Raw genomic sequence first — 15,777 nt, forward strand, 5'->3', positions numbered from 1 at the left:
AATAACTTGTGGGCCCGGGGCGGGGTGTTAAATGCAGATCCCAGGCCCCGCCCCAGACTTCCTGATTCGGTCTCTGGGAGTGAGGCCCAGCCCTTTACGTTCTGAACGCGCCCCTTTAGCGGTGTGAGGGGCCGGACCCGCCACACTTGGAGGAGCGCGGGAGGCGGACGTGTTCCCCTTCAAGTTCTGCAGGTCTCTGCGCGCCAGCGCCCGCCGGGAGCACGGCTTCTCCGCTCACTCCTTGGCAGCGCCCAGCAGGCTCAGGCGGGCACCGGAGCGTCTTTGAAGAAGCCTCGTTTCAGCTGAGGCCTGACAGCTGTAGGGAGGGCCAAGCAAGAGCGCGTACGAGGTCTCTGAGGCAGTGTTTGCAAACTGAAAGGGTGGCGGACAAAACGGGGAAGAGAGGGGCGGGAGAGGTGGGCCAGTGGGGCGGTGCTCCCCTCCACGGGCGGGCCTCCGGGACAGGCAGGAGGAGCCTGAGTGTGGTTGGCAGAGCAGACGTGGGCCACCAAATGCTTCCTTCCAGCCTTCCTTCAACCTGCTCCTGGAACAGGCTCCTTTGGGTAGTTATTTATTCATTGGCGTTCATGTATTAGCTCTGGCTACGGTGTAAGGGCTACACTCTTGGTTTCAGGCACCAGCTATGCAGACGAGGAGACACTTTTTAACAGGATAAGCTTTCTGGCTGAAATTATACTAGACATGCAGCTGCCCATCTCCTCATTCATTCATTTCCCCCCATTTTTCCATTCTGCAGATATTTATTGAGCATCCAGTATTGTGCCTTGCCAGGCACTAAACTAGGGTCTGGAGATTCAGTGGTGGGCAGGAAACAATTCTGCCTTTAAATATACTACAAGCCTAATGGTAGAAACCCTCCAAAATTGGACACTTGGGACTTCCCTGGCGGTCCAGTGGTTAAGACTCCACGCTTCCACTGCAGGGGGGCACAGGTTTGAGCCCTGGTCAGGGAACTAAGATCCCGCATGCCACGCAGTGTGGCCACAAAAAAAAAAAAAAAAAAAAAAAGGCAAAATGGGACACTTGACTGTCCAGGTTTCCGGAAGTGTCTGCTAAGTTGAATTGAATGGTTAGGCAATAGGTAAGGAGCCATGCGTGCAAAGGTCTAGGTGAGAGTGCAGGGCTTTGTGGGAATCCAGCCCTGCTGGCCCCAGGGCAGGCGGTGGGCATCAGAGCTGCCATTTTCCTTTGCAAAGCCTGAAGGAGGGGCTGTGCTGTCTCTTGGGCTCCAACCTCATGAGGCACAAACATGAGCCATTCTCTTTCCTGTGGCAGCAGCGCCATTGCCTTGGCCGTCGTCCCGCAGGGCTGCAGAACTGTTTCCTTCAACTCTGGAGGCTGAGCCTGAGGTGTCCGTCACAGTGGTGGACAGAGGGTCGGCTGTCAGGAAGAGAGCTTTGTAAGCCATCTCTGTCTGGTCTCCCCCCCACTCCCACAGGACTTCACCATGACCCTCTACCTGCGGCATTACTGGAAGGACGAGCGGCTGGTCTTCCCCAGCACCAGCAACAAGAGCATGACCTTCGACGGCCGGCTGGTGAAGAAGATCTGGGTCCCCGACGTCTTCTTTGTTCACTCCAAAAGGTCATTCATCCACGACACCACCACGGACAACATCATGCTGAGGGTGTTCCCGGATGGGCAGGTGCTGTACAGCCTGAGGTAATTGTCCACGGGGTCATGGCCTCTGTGTCCAATGGCATCCTAATATATGTGTGGACAACGCCAGGGATCGTTTGACTGATTTACCACTGTATCGTCAGAGCTAAACTGTGCTTTTCACAGTAGGTGAGAAAACAGCATTTGTGGAATGAATTAGCTAGTCAACTCTTGGTTTAAAAACCACCACCAAAAAACCCCTCTTTTAAAAAAAAAAAATGTATATGTGTGGTCTGTCCCTTTGGCCCCGAAGAGTTTGTCACTGTGTTTGGGTCTGTGGGTTACATGGGAGGGTCTGAACCTTCTGATGATACTTAGAACTCTCTAAAGATGAAATGACCACCGTAGTAGGTGCTGACTTCCCTGTCATCGGGGATCTTAAGGTTAGGTTAGGAGACTAATTGAACCTGAATGATCTGAGGGAGATGGTGACCTTCTATGTACCCTCCACCCCTGAGAGCCTATGATTCTAGTTTATTGGTAATAAACATTAGGAAAATAACGATAGCTACTGTTTATTAGATGCTACTGCAGATTGGCTTCTGGGCTGACTTGAGTGATTACACGGTCTCATCCCACACCTTGTACAGTTCGCCAGAATTCAGTGCTAATAGCCTTGAGTCGGGCCTGGGGAGGCAGGGCATAACCTCCGGGCATCTCTGGGGAAGACAAGTCTCTGGACGCGGGCAATGCTCAGAGAAGGGTACAGGCGTGGGCCATGCACAGCCGGCAGCCTCAGGAGCTGGGATCCGGGCAGAGCAAATACCATCATCTACAGAAGACAAAACTCTAAAAGTTAACTTAGAGGGACTTCCCTGGCAGTCCAGTGGTTAAGACTCAGTGCTCCCAATGCTGGCGGCACGGGTTCGATCCCTGATCAGGGCGCTAAGTTCCCGCACGCTGCACCGCGCGGCAGAAAAAAAAAAAAAAAAAGAGTCCTGGGTTTCCGAGCTTCTGCAGTAGACATGAAGAGGCAGCTGCCCTTGGTCGTGTCTTTGTCCTCCTTACTCTGGGTAGGTATATGAGCCAGTAACTCACTGCACGAGCCAACATGGTTTTTTGGGTTCTAGGATTACAGTCACCGCCATGTGCAACATGGATTTCAGCCACTTTCCCCTGGACTCCCAGACCTGTTCTTTGGAGCTGGAAAGCTGTAAGTGTCTGTATTCGTAATGGCAAATCTTTGCCTTATTCCCTCTCGGTGCCATTTTAGTAACTATGAGACTGAGTACTGCCTGCCAGGGATAAGACCTATTTAATCCCTGGCTGAGGTAGGATGGCCCTGTTGCTCCTGCCTCAGAAGAAAAGGAGTCAAATTAACTTATTTTCCTCTTCCCAAAGATGCATATACAGATGAAGATCTGATGCTGTACTGGAAGAATGGGGATGAATCCCTGAAAACAGATGAGAAGATCTCCCTGTCTCAGTTTCTGATTCAGAAATTCCACACCACTTCCAGACTGGCCTTCTACAGCAGCACGGGTAGCTAACTTCTGCCGCGGTCGGATTCAAATGGGGAAGAAAACACATTAGAATTCTTTTTCAGTGTTAACTTTTTCCCCTTCCAATGAAAATAACTTTTCATTATTCTAATAATGCCCAGTCCAACAAGACATAAACAGCACTTAAAAGCAGAGGCTTTAAAAGTTGCTGCCCTCTGAAATTCCATGGTCAGAGGTAGTCATTCTGAACAATTCAGCAAACACCCTTGCAGACATCCTGCTTTAATTATGTAATTTTACAAAAGTAGGGTCAGAGTGTACACGCTATTCTGTAACCTGATTCGTTTGACTTAACGATATGGGGAAATGTATTTATTACTTGTTTATTTATGTATTTATTACTGGATTTACCTATGTATTTATTACCTATATTCAGAGCTATGGGTTCATTTCTTATACGTAGTGTGACCTCTTCTTGGACTTTGGGGCCATGTTTGAAGTTTTGAGAGGATCCATTTGTCCGCTCTTCTTGAATCTCACCATCAGCCCTTGTGTTAGTTTCCTAGAGCCGTCCTAACAGAGTACCACAAACTGGGTGCTTGAAACGATAGAAATGTGTTCACTCACAGTGCTGGAGGCCAGAAGCCTGAGCGCCATGCTCCTTCTGAAGGCTCTGGGGAGGACTCCTTCCTTGCCTCTTACTAGCTCCTGGTGGTTATGGCATCGCTCCAACCTCTGCCTCTGTTGTCACGTGGCATTCTCCCTGTGACTCTGGTCTTCCCATGGTGTGTCTCTGTGCATCTATGTCCAAACTTCCCTCTTCTTTAAGGACACCGGTCACTGGATTATGGGCCACCGTAACTCGATATGACCTCGTCTTACTTTGATTACATGTACAGAGACCTGATTTCTCAATAAAGTCACATTCGCAGGTGGTGGGATTTAGGACTTCAACCTACCTTTATACGCTACACAGCTCTGCAATATAGAGCTGCAATACACAGCTCTGCAGCAGCCACGGGACCCTGGAGGACTTCTCACTTCCTTTGTCCCAGTGCTGAGAAGCCTAGGCCTGGCTGTGGGAAGCTTTTGGGCTACCGTCTGCCTCTGCATGGCCACCATCTCCCCGTTCGCCTGCCCCCAGCCCCACCCTTCTGTTTGCAACATCAAACACTGGAGAAGAGCGAGTCCCAGCCAAGGTTGCCTTGGTGTCAGGACAGCCCACACCTGCTTTCCCTTTATGCCCATGGTGCTCACCCCATCCCTTTCTTCTCTTTTGCTCTGATGTGCATTGCCACACAATTTTCTTTTCTCATCTGTTCTTGTCAAGTTCAAATCAACTCTCTTTCTAAAACCATTTTTAAGAGTTCCCGGTATAACTTTTACTATGTGTCACTGTTTTGAGTGCTTTATATGAATTAACTAATTTCTACCCAACAGATCTGTGGTGTAGATCGTAGTATACCCAGTTTACAGATGAGAAAACTGAGACGCAGAGAGATTAGATTTTAGAAAGGAAATGTATTATACTAAGCCAACCAATCATTAACTTTTTTCTTTTTGGCCGCACTGTGAGGCTTGTGGGATCTTAGTTCCCCGATCAGGGTTTGACCCCGGGCCCCAGCAGTGAGAGCAAGGAGTCCTAACCACGGGACCGCCAGGGAATTCCCTATTTTTTTTTTTTTTTTGGATCATTAACTCTTTTTTCTTTTTAATTTATTTTTGGCTGTGCCGGATCTTAGTTGTGGCACACGGGATCTTTTTGCTGAGGTGTGCGGGCTCTTCGTTGTGGTGTGCAGGCTTCTCTCTGGTAGTGGTGCCCAGGCTCCAGAGCATGCAGGCTCAGTAGTTGTGGTGCATGGGCTCTCTAGTTGTGGTGTGTGAGCTCAGTAGCTGCGGCACGCAGGCTTAGTTGCCCCGCAGCATGTGGGATCTTAGTTCCCTGACCAGGGATCAAACCCGCGTCCCCTGCATTGGAAGGCAGATTCTTAACCACTGGACTGCCAGGGAAGTCCCTTGGATCATTCACTTTTAACTTTCTGCTGAAGATGAGTGTGATGACAGGGGAAGAAGGGCCCCCGGGGAAGGAGTTTGGTTTTGCCTCTGCGATGGAACCTCACTGGCTTCTTCCTGTGTCCCCCAGGCTGGTACAACCGTCTCTACATTAACTTCACGTTGCGTCGCCACATCTTCTTCTTCTTGCTGCAGACCTACTTTCCCGCCACCCTGATGGTCATGCTGTCCTGGGTGTCCTTCTGGATCGACCACAGAGCTGTGCCCGCCAGAGTTTCCCTGGGTAAAAGCATTTGATAAGGTGTGATAGGGTGGTTATTTATTTATTTTTTTCAATCAATCACTATGTAAAGGAGAAGTAAAATCATCATTCAGGGTCCTTAACCGATGGGCTGTCAGAGTCAGAAGGAGCGAACTCTCCTCCTGCTTCTTGCTTTCCATTCACATACTGCCCTCAGTTTCCCAGACTACACTGTGAAAACCACAGGGAGTTCAAACCGCATCAGCTCTGCTCGAATCATTTCAGAAGGATAGCACCTACTTGGGGTGTAGACTTCCACCACTGGCAGTATCAGAGCTCAGTACTTTGATAAATAAGACAATTCGACAAATGCCCAAACTTACTCTGCAAATACAAAAACTTTGTTGGCCTTATTTAGACAGACTGACAGTTTGGGAGTGGGGCCCATATTTCATGATTTCTGGGAAGGAGAGGGCTGTACTCCCTGGAGCTGTGGTTTAGTCCTTCTCAGACCCTAAATGCCAGAGTAAACATTTGCAATTCGTCATTGAGATTTGGACACAATCAGCTTGGGCACTGAGACATGTGAGGGTTTGACCAGCAAGGCACAGTGAAGAAGAAACCTGTATGACAGGCTTCCAGGAATTTCCACAGTCTTCCTGGACTCAGACGAGGGAGGATGTGTTCTTTCCTTGACGTTTGGGAAGGTTCCTTGAGAGGGGTCCTGTAGCCCCTGCTTTTTAATTTTTATTGTTTTTATTGAAGTAGAGTTGATTTTCATAGCCACTGTTTTAAAGTCCACATCTGAGCAGATCCTTCGGGAAGCTCTGCTGATCTGAGCAACCACATTGCAGAAACCCAGGCTCCCAAGTGGCTCAGAGTGACAGGGGACGGGCAGTTGGCTGGGAGGAGAACGGGTGGGCTGCGCGGGAGCAGATCCCTGCAGATCCTCACACCGCGATGCGGTGGAAACGTGCCCTGGCCACTTCCTGTTAGGTGTAAGAGAGAGCAAATGTAAAATGGGCCTTAGTGAACTTATTTACAAAACAGAAATAGAGTTACAGATGTAGAAAACGACCTTATAGTTACCAGAGGGGGAGGGGTAAATTGGGAGATTGGGATGGACATATACACACTATTATACATAAAATCTCTTTAAGCATCATAAGACCTTGGAAGAAACATACTACAAAAATCAGTATAAAAGGGTTACTAGTTGAAAAAAAAGGGACTTAGTGAAATGTGAGGGCAGCTGTGTACCCTTGTCAGTGGCTGAACTAAAGCTGGATGCTGCAGGGATCACCACGGTGCTGACCATGTCCACCATCATCACGGGTGTGAATGCCTCCATGCCCCGCGTGTCCTACATCAAGGCCGTGGACATCTACCTCTGGGTCAGCTTCGTGTTCGTGTTCCTCTCGGTGCTGGAGTACGCGGCCGTCAACTACCTGACCACCGTGCTGGAGCGGAAGCCGCAGGAGAAGGTGAGAGAAGTTTCATTCGTTTCCTTGTTGGAGCCCATGCTGCTGGTTGGATGAGAATAGCGGGAGGGAGCTTTCATGGAGAAAAGGGAGATGTTTGTGCAAAAGGAGGAGGATCCGTTTTAGAATATCCTAGCTTCCATCACAAAGGATCCCAGAAAGTAGAAAGTCTTTGGACAAAGACTAGGAAGACTTGGGTTCTTGGGCCCAACTCTGCCATTTATGTTGGGCCTCAGTTTCCTCATCTGTTAAAAAAAAGTATAACAGAACCCTCACCCCACCTTCCTCCCAGGGTTGTTGTAAGGGTCACAATACCCTTACAAAAATGTATATGAGAGTTGTTTTGAAACTGTGTGGTTCTAGATGCACATAAATTATCACTATCATTACTGAACCTGTCTAGGGAAAATGTCTCTACGTCCTGTGAACAGACAAGAGGAAAGTTCTAGCATAAAAAACTCCTGTATTTATCAGTGGTCTGGCCCAGTGAAAATTCAGCCACACAACCTTAGCCTTTAGACTCATTGGAAATACTATGCTATCTATACGATACTGCACTATAGTAAAGTCTACTATGGGACGGAATGCAAATGGGGAATTCAGGGCAATGCACCTGGGCAGAGAGGGAAAATCTATTCTATTCATATGCGGACTCTTATTAATCACATTAAGAAATAAAATGCCAACTTGTTACCAAATCCTTGCTAGTCATTGTACTGATCAAAATGGGTGTTTACCTAAAAGGTGTAGAGATCAGGGGACGTGAAAATTCACATTTATGTGTGTCTAGCTGGCTGGGAGCTCCTTAGCAAAGGGAGCTTTAAATTTTAGGAAAGGGGACCTGTTGCCTTTTTAAAAATAGCTTTTTAATGCCCACATTATACCTGTTAAATTTTTCCAATTGTCTTCAAATATGCTAGATTGTTTAAGAGTTTATATTTTAAATTGTCTTCAAAATACTATTGCTTCAGCATTTGAGGATTTGTTCAATTTTTTTTTTTTTTTTTTCCCCAGCTGGTGGGATCTTAGTTCCCCAACCAGGGATCGAACCCAGGCCCTTGGCAATGAAAGTGCCGAGTCCTAACCCCTGGACCACCGGGGAATTCCCTCAAATTTTGATAATCTGTGCATTGATCATTATCAAATGCCTTTAGAATATACTTAAACACTTTTGATTTGTAATCTGTTAGGCTTTCCTTGTGTAGAGCTGTTCAAAAAATAACAAAGCCTTCATCCGACAGATATGCGCCCATGAACCATTAACAGCACATAACTTGTACTCAGGCAGATCATTAACCTGTTGCCATATAATGGGTCCGGTGTTTGCCAGTGATGATACGATGCTGGCTAAAGAGCAATGAGGAAATCATCCGTGGACAGCCCTTTGGGCTCCAAGTCTAGCTCCATGTCTATGGGAACAGACAGCCGGGAAGTGAGGGCTTGTTCTCCACTGTTGTCAAGCACGCGGTTGAAAGGCTGAGAAGCTGCGGCTGCTGGGGAGGCAGACCGGTGGGAGGACACGAAATCTCTCTCCCGCTGCCCCACAGAGAAACCACTGTTCACAACGTTAACATGGCCCCCAGTGGAGCTGAGGGTCCCAAAGTGGGAGCCCAGGAGCACCTGGCCTGGATTCACCTTCTCAGCCTATTAAAGATGAAGATTAAGGGCTGGACCCCAGACCTACGGGCTCAGAATCTCCAGAGATGGCACCCTGGAATTGGCCTTGCTGACAAGCTCCCAGGCAATTCTGATGCTCCCTGAGTTTTGACTTCTGCTCTGCAGAGGGCAAAGTTGACTGAAGCCTGCTAGGTTCACCATGGTTCAAAAGGGGACCCGTGCTGCTTTGGGTTGAAACCGGCAGGCAGAGTATAGTTCTGCTCCCCTATATGTGCTTGAATTCTTTGGCTGATCATCCAGACCCAGTGCGCCACGTGCCACTTAATTTTTCTTAGAAATGAGCTGATGTGGGAAATAGAGATTTTCCATAATTTGGGGCATTTCCTGATTCTAACTCAAAATCTTAAATGTCTGTTTTTATTTTAGCAGAAAGAATTTCAGTTTAGAGCAAGGAAAAAGAAGACCCATGTCTTACAAAAAAAGAAGTCCCCAGTGATATAACAATATCTCACAATTTTACCAGTTTGGATGTGATTTTAGCTAAATGCAAAGAATTGAATAGATGACCTCTCACTGACCTTTTATCCTTAAAATCTATGAGTTAATTATTCTAGGAATGTATTAATGTGCTACTTAATTATTGTTGCTGGTGGGACAAGACATAGAAATAACAATGAAACAATCATGCCTGATTAAAAAAAATAGCTCTCCAAACTACAGATTTCTTCAAGTGTAAAAATACTTCAAGTTATTCTGATTTGACATAAAATCATTCATCTATTTTTGCATTCTAAAGCTTCCTGGTATCCATTGGTGTATTTCAAGATCCATGACAATAGGAGGAAATGTGTGAAATGTCATTATTTCACTTTCCCAGATGGAAAAACAGAGGCACCACAGGGCTGAGAGCCAGGTTAGAAACACATTAAAGCCAACAGGTTGGGAATAAACCCAAGGTCAGTTGGCTGGATCAGGCAGGCGTCATACCTTTGGCCAGCATCAGCCAAACACAAACCTTTTTTACTTGGGTATGTGAATCCTTGTTTAAATTTTCAATAATCTGTACATTGATTATCATCAAATACCTTTGGATTATATTTAAATACTTTTGATTTATAATCCATTGGACTTTCCTGTATAGAGTCATTCAAAACATGCCAAAGCCTCGGGGCTTCCCTGGTGGCGCAGTGGTTAAGAATCCGCCTGCCAATGCAGGGGACACGGGTTCGAGCCCTGGTCCGGGAAGATCCCACATGCCGCAGAGCAACTAAGCCCGTGCGCCACAACTACTGAGCTGGCGTACCGCAACTAATGAACGCTACGTGCCTAGAGCCTGTGCTCCACAACAAGAGAAGCCACTGCAATGAGAAGCCCGAGCACTGCAACGAAGAGTAGCCCTCACTTGCCGCTCACCGCAACTAGAGAAAGCCCGCGCGCAGCAACGAAGACCCAAAGCAGCCAAAAATAAATAAATAAATAAAATAGATTTAAAAAAAAAAAAACATAGCAAAGCCTTCATCCAACAAATATGGGTTCATGAACCAGCCGTTAACCGGTGCCAGCTTTGCTGGGGAGGAGTTAAACAAGACCATTCCCTTCCCTCCACCTTATAAACATTTTCATACTCACAGAAATGGTTGAAAAAATAGGATAATATACATTCATACACCCTGCCCCTCCATCCAACACTGTTGACATTTTGCCATTTTTGTGTGAGCTTTTTCTCATATAAACATACTTTTGTTGGTGCAGCTGAACCATTAAAAAATACGTGACAGGGGAAAGGGGGGAGGGGGATAAATTAGGAGTTTGGGGTTAACAGGTACACACTACTATATATAAAAGAGACAAACAACAAGGACCTACCGTATAGTGCAGGGAACTATCTTGTTATAACCTATAATGGAGAAGAATCTGAAAAAACATTTTATGTATATGTGTATATCTCTCTCTTTCTATATATATATATCTGAATCACTTTGTTGTACACCTGAAATTATGCAACACTGTAAATCAATTATACTTCAATTTTTAAAAAAACTTGAAAGAAAAAATCCAAGAAAAAATATATAAATAAAAAAATAAAAATAAAAATACCTGATAGGTACCATGACCCTTTACCCTTAAGTGGAACTCTTTAGAATAAGGACACTCTCCTACCTAATCATCTTTTGATTCATGCACGCAGTGGTGGAGGTCCACGGCTGGAACCAGAAGAGGTGTGTTTAAAGTCCTGAATCTGACACTAACTGTCTGATCCCAGGAGAATTGTATAGCCTCTCTTGGTCTTAGTTTTTGCTTCTGCAATGGAGGGCATTTGGACTAAATCAGTGGTTCTGGATCCTGGCTGCATAGTAGAATCACCTGGGAGCCGTACATTAATCCGTCTAGAGTGGAGCCTGGGCATGGCCAGTTTAAAGAGCTCCCAAGGTGACTCCAGTACACAGCCAGGACAGAGAATCGTTGGACAAAGTGATCTCTGGAGATGCTTCTAGTTCTGCCTTTTCTGTGGTTCTGAGAAGCCATGGGCTTTACTCTCGGCCCAGGCAGCCTCCTCTGGGCCTCTCACAGGCCTAAACATGCCTGACATCTCCCCTTGTGTTTGCTGCCCGCAGTTCCCATGCATGTGTGGAATGCTCCACTCAAGAACCATGATGCTGGGTGGAAGCTGCAGTGAGTCTGAGGCCAACAGCCTGGCCGGGTACCCGAGAAGCCATATTCTGACAGAAGAAGAAAGGCAAGACAAAATAGTGGCCCACCTGGCCCTGAGCAGTGAATCCAACTCCTCCAGGAAGAAGGGGCTTCTGAAGGGCCAGGTGGGTCTTCGCATCTTCCAGAACACCCACGCCATCGACAAATACTCCCGGTTGATATTCCCAGCTTCCTACATATTTTTCAACTTAATTTATTGGTCAGTGTTTGCCTAGGGGCTCTGAGGCTATGCCTGGGGAAGGGCACGGACATCTCTGGTGTCTGGCCGGCCGCCCACACGTGGACCTGCTGAGCGTGTCCCCTCACAGAGCAGCAGCTCTTGGACCACCTCGAGCAGCATCCTGGCTCCCGGAGGAGCCCAGGAGCCCTCCAGCTGCCCTCCCCCAGGCCTCATGGGCTTGCTCATCGTTCATGCTGTGTTGTGTCCCACTTCTTGCCGCTCTGGGACCGTCTTCTTCTGTTCTCGTGTGTGAACAGGTTCATGAGAGCCTCCCTCCAATAAAAAAAGACTCAAATGCCTCCCAGATGAATGTTCTGAGACCCTTATGAAGCCTAGGATTCAGTTGTAAAGGGAAGGGAAAAATGAAGGGCAAGTTTAGGGGCATTCTGGATAGGAGACAGGAAATTAAGATTCAAAATAGGAATAAAAAAATCTGTAAACCCTACACTGGATTAAGTGCCTATCTAGGAAAGAAAAACAACTCAGATCCCAGACAGGAAATGATTTGACGTGGGTGAGTCTGGCAACTCGCATGATTTTGCTATTAAGGGACGTCATTCATTCATACATCCATTCAACCATTCATTAAATATTGAATACCTGCCCTGTGCCAGCGCTTATTTTTCTCAGCAATGTGTGACAACATGCATTGAGTATTGCCAGCCAGGGAAACCACCCAAACCCATCAAAGTGAAGAGTTTTTATTGGGGGCTGGCCATCTGGATATAGCTGACTGCCTATATGGCTGACCTTAGTCTCCAGTTCCTTCAGAGGCTGAGCTGATCAATCTCAGCCTGAAACCCCATCATAAATCACATTGTTAGCTTAGACCATCCGACATGGCCGTAGGCCCCCAGGTGAACAAAGACCCTCCAATCAGGCAGGACAGCCCAGGGGTTTAGAAGTTACCTCCCAGGAGCTAGAGGCCAAGGCCCAAACCTTTCTTTTGTCAAGGTTAATCCTTTACTGCACAGCAATCATTGTCAATTCCTCATTGTTAATGTGAATTACTCTGCTTCTAGTATATTCATGCAGCAAACATTAAAAAAATCCCTGCACTAGATATAGTAGGGTCCACATTAAGAGTAAGAGATCGTCTTATTCTTGTATAGCTCTCAGAAAAAGGACTGGTCAAGGATATGGTATACGATTACGTGTAAGTTAAAAAGTATTAAGCGCAACAAAGATGGTTCAACGTGTAATGGGAATTCTAAGGAAGGAAAGAATGATTTCCAGTGGAAGACTGGATCTCGTGGAGAAAACAGCTTCTGAGCCGCTCCTCGAAGGTTGGGGATTTGGAGAAGAAATGTTCATGCTAGGTGCACATGTAGAAAGTACATGCTAGATATGTGCGGTCCGATATGGTAGCCACTGGCTATGTATTTATTTAAATTTAAGTTAATTAAAGTTAAATAAAATTAAAAACTCAGTTCTTGCCACGTTGTGCGAGCCACATTTCAAGTGCTCTACTCAATAGCCACATGCAGCCAGCGACTACTGTATTCGATAGTGCAGATCTAGAGAACATTTCCGCAATCACAGCAAGTCCTGTTAGACAGTGCTGCTGCAGATGGAAGGATCGGCCTGAGCAAAGGCATGAGAGAGGCGGGAAAGTTTGGGATTGCAGAGTATAGTTTGAGGGGCAAGTCATCTGTTTTGGCTGGATCCTAGGTTGCAGGAAGAGGTGAGAGACCAGCTTTGTCTGCAACACTAGGGGTCACAGCAGGTCCCCCGCCCCTCCCAGTGCTGATGAGGACAGCTTCCCCCCCACGGAGTTGCCTGGCCCAAGACCAGCGGCTCTCCCAGCTTCAAGGACAAATGAAGAATGAAGGTACGTAAACAAGGAAATTGGATGGTACAGGGCACCTGGACATGTTTAGAAACTTTTACTCTCTAGAGACTCTCCTAGGCCACAATGCTGCTCAAAGAATGATAATTATTGATACATTGTCGTTAAATATATCCTATTATTTGGTTGTCTTATTTAATTCCAATACTGCTCTGCTTCTGACTACATTGTCTTCATAAATTGAGGCTCATATAACATGGTGGCCTGATCACACTTTAAAAAAAAAATAAAGATGTATTTTAACTAGCTTATACAGTGAACTGGAGTTCATTCTGTAGCAAACATGTAGAATTGTAAATAGCATTTTATCATGTGGGACCGTGAACCAATGACACCATCAGATTTAGCACAGCTTTACTGCAGTGTGATAATCTGACTCTACTTGAGAAAAGTAGAAAATTAAATGAGGTGAAGAGGAGACAACAGTAGGAGTAGAGAACAGGAACTAAGGAAATTTTGAGAACGGAACAATTCACCTTAGAGACAGGAAGATAGAGGAGTAAACATAATTGTTATCAGGGATGCTTGAATGATACTTTATTTCACTGAATCTAAGACACTATCAGATGTAAGATGCACCCATAGTTTATGTACCACCAAGCAAGAAAAAATGCTGCTAATTAAATTATAGCAACCAATGATTATAAGATGAAGCCTGACTTCACCCATATTAAATTGTGAAAAATGTGCATGTAAGAATAAAAGAAATAGGTATTATACAAAAACTGATGATCAGACATACCTCTTTGACAATAAGGAGCCAACATTTATTGTGCACTTGTCTTCAAGGCCTTGTGCCAGGGTGAGGGGATGGGGTGGTGACAGATAAATGCATGGGAAACAGCTTTCAGCCGTTAAGAAGCTTACAGTGGTAGCGGGCATGGTTCAAAGGAGGGGGAGATTACAGCATTTGAGGAGTAGTGTTATTTATGGTAAATTCTGAGCAATGGATAGGTATAATTTCAACTAGTAGAAAGGAGGGGAGGGAATATTAACATGGAGAAGGAAAGCTTGGGTGTGTTTAGGGGCAGTGAGCAGACACTCCGCCAAATGCACAAAAGTCTTGGGTTCTCATCCTTCTAGTTCCGTGACTGTGGTGTCAAGGGTCCTTCCAGGTTCATCCCACTTAGAGTAAACCTGGGGAAGAAACTGGACGGGTCTGGTCTGGGCCATGTATGTCAAAGATAATCAGCGTTCTGGGCTGTGAGTAAGTTTAGACAGAACTCTTTGAAACCACTTTGATTTGGTTCAATCTTTTTGTAAACCTCAGCAGAAGGGAGAGCATGAATTTGGAAAATGGAAAGCTGCTGAGTTTCAGGGAACCGATGAGGCAGGAAAATAATGATAATAATGTTAAGCTCAGTGATGTTTGAGAACCTCCGCCTGTGTGCTGACATTGACAGAGACCAGGAAGCCAGGTGAAGGAGCTATTCCAGTGGAAGGTGAGGAGTTTGGTCTGGCAAGCAAGTGGAGATGTCAAGTAAAAAGTTATAAACACTGGTCTGCGGCTGGAGGGAGGTAGAGATTTGGGACTACCCTCCCCGATGTGCTCAATGAATGAAGCTATCAAGGTGGGCGAAACTCCTAAGGAGAGAAGCGGAAGAGAGGAGGCCTGCAAACAAGAGCTTGGGAGTATTTATTTAGGTGGGAAGAGAAGGGTTGATCAGAGAAATGGAAGGAGAACCAGGAGAGTATGTCACAGATGCAGGAAGAAGGCATACTCTCAAGTGGAGGAGGGTAGGGCTGGGGGCAAATAATAACCACAGAAGTTGAGAAGGGTAAGGGCTATGAACAGATCTGGCAAGATGGAGTCCAGAGGCTAGGTGGGATAAATCATGCAGGTAGATGGCCTTCCGTGGCAAAGAAGAGGGACCGTTCTCTCCAGTATAAGAGGTTTATGTAGGTAGAAGGAAAAATGTTCAGAGAACTGCTATTTACAATGGAAAACCGGACTTCCCTGGTGGTCCAGTGGTTGGTTAAGACTCCGTGCTTCCAATTCAGGGGGTGTGGGTTCCATCCCTGGTCAGGGAGCTAAGATCCCATAAGCTGCGTGGAGCAGCCAAAAAAATAGTAATACCACGGAAGACTATTTTAGACTCTTGTTTACTTGGAGGACTTAAAAATAACACTACGGCATACCTAGTGTGGGTGAAGGTTGTGGTCTCAGTGGTGCGTTCCCCAAACTCTTCAATTGGAACTGGGGGGCGTGGTCCAAGAACAATGTCTATAACCCAGCTACCAGGTCTGTGGACAGAGCTTGGGAAGCAGCAGTCTCGAGGACTCGTGCCGTCCTCCGTCCCCATGTGGGGTGGGCACTGCCGGGCGGGAGCATGGCACCTGCCTCAGCCACCACAGAAGATGGGAGGACAGACATTAAAGCAACTGCACTGGGACTTCCCTGGTGGTCCAGTGGTTAACGCTCTGAGCTGCTACTGCATGGGGCGAGGGTTCGAACTCTGGCTGGGGAACTAGGATCTCGCATGCCGCACAGTGTGGGCAGCTGCGTTGTGTAAAGGATGGCA

The 15,777-nt window shown here is 46.5% G+C and overlaps 1 protein-coding gene across 5 annotated transcripts in view; it reads left to right on the forward strand.

The window, feature by feature from the left end:
• Positions 1–13,071, forward strand: part of LOC309635111 (gamma-aminobutyric acid receptor subunit rho-2) — a 40,545-nt gene extending 27,474 nt beyond the window's left edge. The window contains exons 1-8 of one of the 5 annotated variants that reach the window (XM_082405964.1): positions 71–342; positions 1,460–1,683; positions 2,751–2,833; positions 3,022–3,162; positions 5,266–5,418; positions 6,646–6,860; positions 11,090–11,290; positions 11,391–13,071. In XM_082405964.1, coding sequence (XP_082262090.1) covers positions 1,469–1,683; positions 2,751–2,833; positions 3,022–3,162; positions 5,266–5,418; positions 6,646–6,860; positions 11,090–11,290; positions 11,391–11,735 — 1,353 coding nt within the window. In that variant the 5' untranslated portion in view covers positions 71–342; positions 1,460–1,468 and the 3' untranslated portion in view covers positions 11,736–13,071. Of the gene's footprint in view, positions 1–70; positions 350–1,459; positions 1,684–2,750; positions 2,834–3,021; positions 3,163–5,265; positions 5,419–6,645; positions 6,861–11,089 lie in introns of those variants that run through there. The other 4 variants (XM_082405965.1, XM_082405963.1, XM_082405961.1 and 1 more) reach the window with 4 other exon arrangements.
• The last annotated feature ends 2,706 nt before the right edge of the window (positions 13,072–15,777 follow it).

Source organism: Balaenoptera borealis (assembly GCF_965194805.1).
Source record: "Balaenoptera borealis genome assembly, chromosome: 9".
NCBI classification, from domain to species: domain Eukaryota; kingdom Metazoa; phylum Chordata; class Mammalia; order Artiodactyla; family Balaenopteridae; genus Balaenoptera; species Balaenoptera borealis.